Source organism: Photinus pyralis, unplaced genomic scaffold, assembly GCF_008802855.1.
Source record: "Photinus pyralis isolate 1611_PpyrPB1 unplaced genomic scaffold, Ppyr1.3 Ppyr1.4_LG1, whole genome shotgun sequence".
In the NCBI taxonomy this organism is placed as follows: domain Eukaryota; kingdom Metazoa; phylum Arthropoda; class Insecta; order Coleoptera; family Lampyridae; genus Photinus; species Photinus pyralis.
Genome location: NW_022170249.1, coordinates 19,540,399 through 19,552,081, shown reverse-complemented (window position 1 = coordinate 19,552,081; position 11,683 = coordinate 19,540,399). Strand labels below are relative to the sequence as shown.

The following is an 11,683-nucleotide window of genomic DNA, read 5'->3' as shown; positions in this document are numbered from 1 at the left end:
GACCAGCGCAAAGGAAGTGATATTTTGACGACTTCCGTCGCGTGTTATGCTATTTCCCACCACCGTTATATTCTCTCCTCTTATTTTTTACTCGTAGGAAAAAAAGAACTTACCAATAGAAAAACCAGCCGTCAAATTAATATCAAATTGTGTTGTAAAATTAATTGTTTGTAATGATGTGAATGCCTAACATAAAATTATAACATCACAAAAAGTAGCAGGTAAACTTCAAGAGGTAACATATAGGTAAAAACAAGTTTTGGGAATTATAGGTCAGGTAAGCAGGTACCAAGATTCTAAGAAGGGGTGAAATACACAGGATGTGACTCATCTTTGGTGTAATAAAGTCCTTTTGTTAAAAGCAAGAGGGAAAATTACATGGCCTTGTAGGGAAATTTAGCTAGAAATGTGGAAATTACGAATCGTAACTCATTAATCGCACATAGATTCTAAACTGAAGAGCTTTGGTTAGCATAATCTCGCCCCCTTTCGAGCCTACAGTTGAATGTCGCAGACAATCACGGAATTAGGTGTCGTAGCTCAATTTTGACTACAGTTTTTACCACCCCCGTGACTGCTTCATTCACGGAGAAAATGGTTAGTTACAAACAACAAGTCAGTACATACATCAAACGAATCGGTAATCGTAATTTCCACATATTAAAATAAAATGATCAAAACTTATATGAATGTTACTTCAGGGACAAGACCCAGTAATCAACATCAATAAACATAAGTTAAGCAAGTATTACACCGAAAACGTAAACAATTACAAACAATAGTTTAACGGTATCACATATGTGATTATGCATTGCGATTAAACGAAGTAAATTTCAAAAACAAAGATTCAAACACACAAAAAATATAAAATGTGGCATACAAAACATAAATACGATATAAAGAAATATAAAGATTACTACCTACATTATATCAGAAAATAACCACATTTATGGAGCGACTCGTTCACGACCGCCATTCAAGACAAGATGCCAAACGTAAAAAATGAATTATTAGTAATAAACAAACAAAGTTTAAAAAAACGCATGAACTAGCAACAACGTGGGGTCCGACCCGAGGTATTTAAGAGGAGAACCTATCATAAAAACTTATTGAGTATTGCTAACTAATTAGATTTATTAATTTAGAAAGAGTAATTTTTGTCCAAGTATAACAACGGCGTAGAATATACGGTACTTTTGAAGCAAGTAGCATTTTTGTCAAGAAAATATATCAGTTTCAGGGAACGATTTATTAGGGTGTAACTGCACCTGCATAAGTGACACGAGTTGAGGTGTAGAAGATTACGAAGCTGGCAGTCGCACACTTTGCAACCTCATTTTTTAAAATTCTACATCGTCATCTGACAAATCGCTACAGCGTTGCCGTCGTGACACTAATTATCATAAATTTTTTTATTAAGCTGTTTAATTTCAACTTACAATTGTTTGTGTTTCACAACTCTTATAAATATTTAAAAATCCATTTAGATCCTTTCAAATATTATTAAAATCGTCTCACGAAATGTGACAAGTTCGCTTCCTGCAATGTTTACAAACACGACGAGATGATGGCACGTCAAAGCATCTCTATCTTTCTTTTTACTCTGAGCAGTGAGCACCCAACACATTACTACTACGATTTGGTCTTTATGGTAGATCTAGTATATCACGGTTGGTCAAATGTATCAAGGTAGGCAAAACATCCGTATTTGAAGTGATGAAGTCAACATAACCTCATTAATAATAATTAATAAAAATATTATGCTCAGACTAATTTATGCTCAAGCAATTGCTCATGAACAATGCGTTAGTTTAATATTATAACAAACAGTAAGTGTGCCATATAATGGCACTGAATGTTAGTCAAGATGGTACATTTGGTGCCCCTTTTACTGTTACGTTTAAAGAAATGTGCGAAATATTTATTTAGTGTAGTGAGGAATCGGAATCCATCAATATATTATGTCTACGCAATATTTTTATTAGTATTTATTATAGAAGTTGTAACATATTACTGCATGGTGTTTTATTGGCATGACATACAGTGTTATGATAGAAATAAATGTACAAGGATGCTGATAGTTGCAGACCCTCAACTAATTGGTTTGCATAATGAAGTTGTTCCCCAACTAACCTCGATAGCAATATGGGATAGTGATAGGTAAGTGCCTGGCATACTTTTAGCAAATTCTAGAGACAGTGCTTTAGATACTTGTCCAAAACATTTTGGCAAGCATACCGTTTTATAGATCCTGATGTTGTGATATTCCTTGGCGATTTACTGGACGAAGGCTCAACTGCAGATGACAAAGAATTCAACTTATATGTTGATCGCTTTTATAACATTTTTGAAAATCAAGAAAATGTTTTGAATGTGAGTAACAACCCTTTGTTTATTACTTAAACATTATACGATTGTAGATATGGATTGCCGGCGATAACGATATAGGAGGAGAATATCCTGATTATGTCACATATCATAAAATACAACGGTTTACAAAGGCTTTTTCGCAACCTGATGTAATCACTTACCGAGACGTCACATGTGTTAAGGCCAATACTTTTCAATATAAATTGCCGATTATGCCAGAATTGGCAAACATAACGAATTTCAACATTGTGCTAAGTCATGTTCCATTATTGTCAAGTTTGTCTTCTTTTGTAGATAAAGTAAGGCTGCATTTAATGTAGCCAATTTTAATTGAAGGAAAGGTTTTAGATGCGACTCATCCAAAATTTCTGTTTGCGGCCCATACTCATAACTCAATGGTAATTACTACTCGTCAGAAGTCACGACACAACCGAGCTATAACTCCAATCAATCCCGATGACGACATCCATGTTTACAACTTAAATACGGGCGATTTATTTGAAATTATTGTACCTACATGTTCTTACAGAATGGGTACTTTTAATATTGGCTATGGGTTTGCAGTTGTAGGTAAGATAGTAGACCTCATAAAGAGAATTTTGGTATTGTATTATTGTATGAAGGAATATAAAGTACAGCCCACTCACTTTAAAGGTTGATATCTCAAAATCGGTGGAGCCGATTATAATAAAATTTGGAGTGTTTATCAATTCGTCATTTGTTGTTATAATGGTTCAATTTAAATAAACTCACGTAAACTTATGAGGAAGTAGCACAAGTATGTATTTGGTGCTGCCCCGCCTCAGAATGCTAACCCTCTAAGCCCAAAATTTAATCACTTTTTTCCTCATCTGTCAGGGGCGATCTGACACTGCCCGAGAGAATGTTTATAATTTAAAAGCACCCTTGGTAGTTTGTCCCTTTGTTGTCGCTGCATGAATCTTCTCGAAGACATGTCTCCAAATGAATAGCACCAAGAGCGAGACATGTAAACAAGACTCCATAGCATTTCTCCCGTCGCCTTTAATATTTTCAAATATTTTGATTGATATTATTGAGATATAAGTAAAACAATGATACTAACTTGTACTTCTGTATTTTCAGACAAGGCGTCACTGCAGTATACAGTCCTTTGGTCTCCTTCCCGGTTTTTCCAGTTAAAAATTTATGGAATCTTTTGCATTGTTTTTATTTTATGTGGCTTATATAAATGTACAAAAAGAACTAAAGCTTATACAACAATTCATCCTACTGTGTAATATTGTAGGAGTTGCTTGGTGATTATCGAATGTATGATCCGTCCTCAATTCTGCCATGATGATCTTAAACATTTACTATTGCTAATTTATTGTAGCATTGTTACTCATAATAAATATAAATATTTCATAACTGTTCATTTAATGTAGTGATTGATTTATGCTATGCTCTTATTTTGAAACGTTTATAATCTTACCCAAACTGGAGAAATAGTTATTAGGGAGTTTGTATTGCAGCTTACACTTTAAAAAAATATTGAATATACTAAAAGGATCCTATCCTATCAAACAGTGAACAGTGAACAGAGAGAGAGAGAGAGTTGATTATCAGTGTGATGTTGCTCGATTGAGGAAGTACCTAATACAGTCTGATGATTTGCTGTATCTGTTTACTTTCTTATTCGTGGCGCGCTGCAGTTTTTATGTATATGTTGCTCTCTTATTCATGCAGGATGCAGTTCTTGTGTCTCGCTAAATGAGAAGGGGTCCACTAATTAACATTTCCTCTATTTAAAATATGTTTTGATTGAGCGATAATATTCGACTTTCACATGAATACTTGGACTTGCCATTGGAATTCTCACATATGTACTTTTTGTGTTAAATTAATTTATGTTAACGGAGCCAGGAGTAGAGCCACACCATTTTGATGTTTCCCATGTACATGCAATTTATTATTTTACGAGTTGTTTTATCTGAATTGGTCGTCCATGTATTTTAATAGGTTTTTGTACTAAATTCATTTATCATGTTTTCCACTGCATTTATGATGTCTTGTGTGTTTTGTTTTTATGAATTTGCTTAATGACATCCACATTGAACCGACTGCTCCCGAAATTCAAAAGTGCCGCAATCGTTTTGACTTGAAATGTAGGTGGCTCTGCTAGTAGTTTTTTCCTTAGACCATGATCTAAGGTTTTTTCATATATATGAGTTTTTTCAAGTTTTTTTCCCAAAGTTGCCAACGGTAAGTATAGGGTATGTCAATATTTTCAGTGTCGCCTTGAGAGACCCCTAGGAACATTACAAACCTCACGTCAATCATATATCTAATGTTTAGGTACAGTGCCACCATGCTCAGAAAAGCCCCGGAAAATATGCGAACTAATTTTGAAATAATTCAGGCTGGCCAATAGAACATCTGCAAAACGACGCGATACATTCCTCGCCATAATTATTAATTATTCCGTTTTAACAGTTGACGCTTCACGTTATTTTAGTTTACACTTTGCTTCTTGTATTTGCTTTATTTTACGTTTTCCGTCTCCAGTTTTATACACACTCTTCTTTTTCAAGGCGCATATAGCTTGGATCTACAATCTGATATGGTATGTAATTCCCTTAAAGTGTCTTTAAATTTTGCATCAGAATGTACGTTTTAAATTTCTAGCGTCTTCGGACACGCCCTGTCAGGGACTTTCTGAGCGTGGTGCCACTGTATATGATATGACGCCCATAAACTGTAGGCGGCCATGTTTTGGGTGTAAACCAAATTAACTAAATTTTCTTCACTCTCTTTTCCTCTCATAATATTAAACTATATTTGTTTTAAGAGGATAGGATAGCGGGAAGCTTTGACTTTGATTAAACACAAGCGAGTGTTCCGCTGACAAAAAAATTCACAGATTTCATAATCCATGCAACCATCGGAGACATTAGAAATGATAACCATATAACGCCATTATGTAATACACAAATAACCCTTATTCACCCGGAATCGCTTGTATCGCAAATGTAAACTTTCTGAATAATAAAGCGTCTTAACATTCTTGTAATACTATCACGGGAGATGCGCGAAATGTTAGATTCGAATTAACAAAACCCTTGTGCACTGTTAAGTAAGTACTTACCGTTTTTCTTTCCTCAACGAAAACTGGTACCTTCATACCCCTAACAAAACAAGCATTTCCGTTAAAAAACGAGTGACGGTTTCTGTTGCCAACTGAACTGTCATTAGCTATTAATGTCAAAGATTGAAGCGAAGCGAAATGATTTATTTCTTTTGCGCTTTTCTTCAAACACAGCGCCATCTAATATGCCTTCCAATAATAAATGATACCTAGGTACACGCTGTGTATGAAATGAATCAACTACGGCCACAAAATGCAAGAGAAACTTCACACAACATGAACACGGAAATAAAGTCAACCCGGCAACGTTAAAAAATGAGCACTCCTGACCCGAATGACTGTTCCCTCCAAAATTCAGACCCCGCTTAAATTTGAAACCAAAAAGTGGCATGATTGTGATCAAACATCTAAGGCAGGGCCTAAGTGAATCGTGACTCGTACACATAGATTCTAAACCGAAGAGTTTTTATTATCAGAATCGCGCCCCCGAGATAGATAACTCGCCCTCGTTCGGGGTTGCAAGCGTACAGTTGATTGTCGAGGTCAGCCCTGCTATTGAGTGTCGTAAGTGACTCATTTGGTTACAGTTTTGCCCTAGGTTTTGCCACCCCCGTGACCGTCCCTTCAAGATGAAAATGTTAGTTTACAAACAAGTCCGTACACATACACACATCAAACAATTCGATAATTTCCACGTTTATAATTATTACAAATGCATCTAAATGATAAATTGCATGTACATAGGAAACAGCAAGATGGCGTGGTTCTACTCTTAGATCATACATACATGATCTAAGGCTCTACTCCAGCTTCAGTTAACAAATTAATTTAACACAAAAAGTACATGTGAGAATGCCAATAGCAAATATGTGAAAGTCGATTATTGCTCAAGCGAAACATATTTTAAATAGAGCAAATTTTAATTAGAGGGCCTCTTAATTTCTCGTATTGCTAAGATACAAGTTCTGCAATCCCCACGAGGTAAGTAGGCAACAGATACAGCGACAAGTTCGGCTACATGCGGTTCCTTTTTCCACGGAGATAAATTGTTAGATCTAGCATCCAGGCGACATCATACTGATAATTCACTAACACGTGAGTATATCAAAAATACGTAATAAAACAAAATAATGGCATAATCACCTGTACCTACAGTATAACAAGCAAACGATTCAGATAACAGTACATAAACAAAAGTATGTAATGTTTAAATATCGGTATTTTATGCAAAATGTAAATAATAACAAATTGTGACATGAAATTCAATGATTAATAGTTAGTACAAGAAGGAATAAAATGGTCCCTACCTGTAAATACACCTCCAAAACACAACAAACAAAATAATCAATCAGAAAAACCCGGGAATGCGTGATGCCCCCCTCATTGCCATTTTTTGCGTTCACCAAAATATTAACCTTTCTTATGATTCGGCATCTGCACAAAACGGTCGAATTCGAAAAAGCAACGCACTTGATTATATACAGAGCGTGTCGCATTTTTGTTTCAGACGTAAAGCTGTGTTGGCTAACCATAGGGGTACATTATCATATATACAGGGTGGTGACTTGCGTAACGCATCATAGGGATTTCAATGTAAAATTCATAACATGCGATTATTGGCTCCCCAAATTATTTTAGAGCAAAAATGTATTAAAGTTTTCTGTAGACAACATTTTTTTATGGCACTCAACCGTATTAGGTTTCAATTTTTTTTATATAAAGACTGAAAATTGGAAAAATAAAACTCGCATCTTTTTCAATAATCTGCGATGCCATGGAATTTTCTAAAACAAAAAGATATCCAGTTATCAATTAGCAGCAGTTCGAAATGGATTTTATGATCGACTTGGTTACTGTCTTGCAGTTAATGGTGACTTATTCCAACATTTATTGTTTTTAGTAATTTGGTCTTTCTTTATGTTGAATTCGCTGTTCTAAATATAATACTTTTTGATAGAATTTGATTTGTTTTATAGCAGACCACAGGCATGACGGATATTGGCGTAGTTTTTGTATTAGAAAATTCCATGGCATCACAGATTATTGAAAAAGATGGGGGTTTTATTTTTCCAATTTTCCGTCTTTATTATGCACAAAATTGAAAACTAATATGGTTGATTGACGTAACAAATTTTTATCTACAAAAAACCTAAATACATTTTTGCCCTAAAATAATTTGGGGAGCGAATAATCGCATGTTATGAATTTTACGTTGAAATCCCTATGATGCGTTACGCAAGTCACCACCCTGTATAAGGGCTGACCAACTGGTATAAAAATCATTACTGAAACTTGTAGATCAGGTCAAAGGTAAGTGTTACTGTCATGTGAGAAAAATATACGAAGGTTTTACCACTTGTTTTGTAATATCACGATAGTATAGAAACTATTCGAGTTTACAAAACTGTCAAATAATTTCGTAATCCTTGCCTTAAAACAACTTTATTATATACTATCTTTACATACAAAACAGTTTAATTTAACGCTGGAACAAATGGAAAAAAGGAGAACCTTATCTTACCAACTCAAACGTATCAAAACTAATACAAACATTAAATAAATGTTAGGACACGCCCTTAAAATCATAAAAGAATTAATTTTTATTCAAAAGCATCTTCCTGAAATCTTCATTACTTTTCGAAGTCCCCTGAGCAACGCTGTCAGTTTGTTTCGTTTGCACAGAACGTGGAACAAGGGGTAGTTGTATCCGGCTTCGCGCATGACGAGTGGGAATCAACAAGTCGGACTCGTCGTATTGCCTCTTTTGTGGTGGCGCACTTATCGCGACAGTAATTACAAACCCATCTATATCCATTTGATCAGTCGCTTTTAAGGCCTCCTCGGCCGCAGCTTTGTCCTTAAAATCGATGTACGCCAAACCTTTAGATTGTCCACTTTTTAGAGACACAAGCCTTACTGCCGTACATTCGTACGGTTTGAAGATATTTTCGACATCTTCTTGAGTTAATTTTTTCGGAAGACCGCGAACAAACAGTTTGTTATTTTCACCCTGTGTGGAATATTTGAAGGCAGTCCTACGTTGTGACTGTTCTCGCACACACTTAGATATAAACAACGGTCTTCCTTGTAGGAGCTCACGATCTCTATCTAAAGCATCTGTAACTTCAGTTTCCGTTTCGAACTCAACGTAAGCGAAACAGCGGGATCCACCTTTCCTATCCGTGGGTATGCTGATGTTCTTCGCTGATGGAAACATTTTTTTAAGATCTTCGTCGGTAACGCTACTCCGCATGTTGCTAACGAACACAGATGTGTCTGTATTTATATCAGCAACCGTAACGTTTTTTTTAAATGGTTTAATTTCGAGTTCGTCAGAAATCTTTAACCGTTTTATTTTGGGGTCATTGCCATCTTGAGGTCGTGATCGTTTTTTAGACTCCACAGGCTTCTCTTCGCTAACACTTTGTTGAACGATTGTTTTGTTAATATGTTTACATTTATCTTCACACTTTAACATATCTTGTAGTGTGCCGCACTCTCGCTCGTACATCTGCCAATCCTCGGCGATAAACTGAGGCCAATCTGTACACTTCGCTATGGCCCGCTGATACAAGCTTCGTAACTGCTGAGCGTTCCCGTATTGCTTCTCTAAGGCGATATATTCTAGCCACACGTTAGCCAACTCCTTATTGCTGGGGTATTGAAGGATGCTTGACCAAATATGTCGCGCCTCGGTCATGTTATCCGCCCTTGCATGTAGCTTAGCCTGTAGACGTAACAACTTAAACGTCGGATCTCCGGTTTCTCCCAAGTGCTCTGCGCCCTGCGTTATGATTTTATGTAAATGTTCTGGGGCTGTTGAAGAACGCCGAATGAATTCTATGTAAGCCAGCCACAGATTTAAACCGGGAGATGGCGCTATCGATACCAATCCCTGTTCTAAACATTGTGTAACAGGTTGCTCATCGCATTTATTATGTTCTAAAATGCGCATGCGTGTGATCCACAACTCCTCACTCCATGGACAATTCCGTACAGCCTTTTTGCTCACCTCATCTGACAAATCACCAAGACTCATTGCGTATAAGCAGTAGTCATTCCATAATGACGTATGCAAGCTGAGTTGAGCCACGGCTCGTTCGTACAAGCAAACAATTGTGACCGGATTTTTTGTTACCTTTATGTAGTCCTTATATGTTCCATACAAAGCCTCATCGTCTTGTTCAGTTAAAAGCTGATCTTCAAATGGTTGATAAGTTTTTAAAGTCTTCAAAGCCTGTTGATATCCCCACTCTACCGGTTTTAAATCTAGCGTATAATCCGAAGGTAGCCTTTGCACCCACTCATTCCATTCTGCATAACAGCTCTCCATGTGCATAAGAGGCACGGATAATTGACGTTTAAAAGCATCAACGACCTTTACTACTTGTTGTTTCCACTTATCGCTTAGCTCTTCGTGGAGCCCCAACTGAGTTAGTTCTAATTCTCTTAACAAATCCCATAGCAATGACCCCTGGTTTGCATGTAAGCCTGCAGTGCTCAATCCTTTTTCCAATACTTTGTATGTTTCCTCTAATTCGCAGTTTCCCAAAGTGTATTGAATGTACTCTAGCCAAACATCAACAGCTAGAATAAAACAAAACTTGTATTAGGATTATTAGTACAATAAAGATCTAAAGACAGGGATGTCTTTTATATGCCTAATTATACACTGTCTCCAAGGATGTCTATTATGGGGATTTCTGAAACCATGGAAGATACGACGATGGTGAAATTAGGGAAAAGTTGCGCAAATAAACAGTTTTAAGATGCTTTAAACAAAACCAAAAAATTCCGATTACTTCTCAGAGTATGCGGTATGCCAGAAAAACCGAAATTTGTCAATTTGTATTTTCCATTTTTTAGGAAATTTGTCTAATAGGTATTCTGGCATGATTAGGGCGTTTTGCGCGGGTGCACCATCCTGTTGAAACAGCAATTTCCAATTTTTGTTTTTAGCTTCCTAGCATGTGCTAGGTAGCTATTGCGGTAGCCGTTTTTTGAACATTTCAAAATTTCATCAAATGTCGACGATTTAGACCATTTTAAGCAACTTTTAAAGAATACAATTTTTAGCGCATTTTTGCAAAAAATTTTTTTTGTAAAAAGTAGCTTTTAATCTCACTTGGCTGGCTGGCTGGCTGGCAGCAAATGTGGGCGCGTAGAAGAACTCTTGTAGAAAGGCAACGGGTTGTACGTGTATCTACAGGGCCGTGAAATTTGTCAACCTTAGGGACATGGCTACATGATGTGGGGTTGGCGACATCTGGGCGTCATCCTCGAGCGTAGTATACTAACGTGAAGGTTTTTCAGTTTTTTCCTATCTTCTACTACAGTTTTGGTCCGATTCAAATTAGTGTCGTCGGAAAGATGTTGTAAACCGCACAACTCCTGCGTGGCGGAATTTTGTTTTTTGTCCTAGGGGCGAAATTAACGACCTTTTGCGAGGCGCGCGCGCGCGTCTTCGAGAAGTAGTCGACTTCGGGCGCCTTTTATCTTCCGTTGCGAACTCACGCGGTTTAACGTTTCGTAAATCTCGAATCGCTGTCTCTCTTTCTCGTGTCGCCAATAGAAGTGAATTGCGAGTGAACGGGACGTCGGAAGTGGTACCGTCAAAGGGAATGTGGTAGCCCGCGACACGATCTTACTGATGGTGGAGTCAAAACTTTAAAAGCAAATTGCGGGTGCGCGCGGAAAGTGGGAAGCGGTTAGTGAATGTAGTAGCCTTCGACAAGATCTGTTATTGATGGTTGAGTCGAAAGTGGCTAATAGAATACTGATCTGCCACACAAAAATGCGCTGAAGTCCCTTCGATCTCAAACGAGGACTTTGATAATTTTTTACTGTACTTTTAATAAGAAAGTCGTGTGCTGTACCACACCAACATTCTTATTGCTTTCTCACAAAAGTGGAAGCAATATTATCCGCACTTTGTCCGTCCGTCTGGGTAAAATTTGTAGACAAGTTTTTTCATAGTAATATTGAAGCTATCGACATATTTTTTTTTTAAATTAAAGGTACATTATCGAACCAAGCGAAATTATTTGGAATTTCTCAATATCTTGGGAGCTATGTCTACGTCTTTTATGAAAATATAAGTTGAATTTCTACATCAGTTCTGAAAATTCGGAAAAACTTCGGGGAAATTTGGAAAACTTCTGGAAACATCGAAAAAATTTGAAAAACTTTGAAAAACATCAAGAAACT

The 11,683-nt window shown here is 36.8% G+C and overlaps 2 protein-coding genes across 2 annotated transcripts; one reads left to right on the top strand and one right to left on the bottom strand.

Annotated features, from left to right (window-relative positions):
• Nucleotides 1-2,081: 2,081 nt before the first annotated feature.
• On the top strand, nt 2,082-3,766 carry LOC116159982 (metallophosphoesterase 1 homolog; the record flags this gene model as incomplete). Its single annotated transcript, XM_031473091.1, is given in 5 exon segments — nt 2,082-2,160; nt 2,208-2,373; nt 2,421-2,669; nt 2,712-2,940; nt 3,475-3,766. Coding segments are annotated over 5 exon segments (878 nt in total), but the record flags the coding sequence as incomplete, so codon positions are not given.
• A 4,136-nt stretch (nt 3,767-7,902) lies between these two features.
• On the bottom strand, nt 7,903-10,189 carry LOC116180636 (squamous cell carcinoma antigen recognized by T-cells 3-like). The gene is made up of 2 exons (XM_031500761.1): nt 10,148-10,189; nt 7,903-10,079 (listed from the first exon to the last, which is right to left on the bottom strand). Exons 1-2 carry the CDS (start codon nt 10,187-10,189, stop codon nt 8,070-8,072), a joined length of 2,052 nt encoding a protein of 683 aa, XP_031356621.1. The 3' UTR covers nt 7,903-8,069.
• Nucleotides 10,190-11,683: the final 1,494 nt, after the last annotated feature.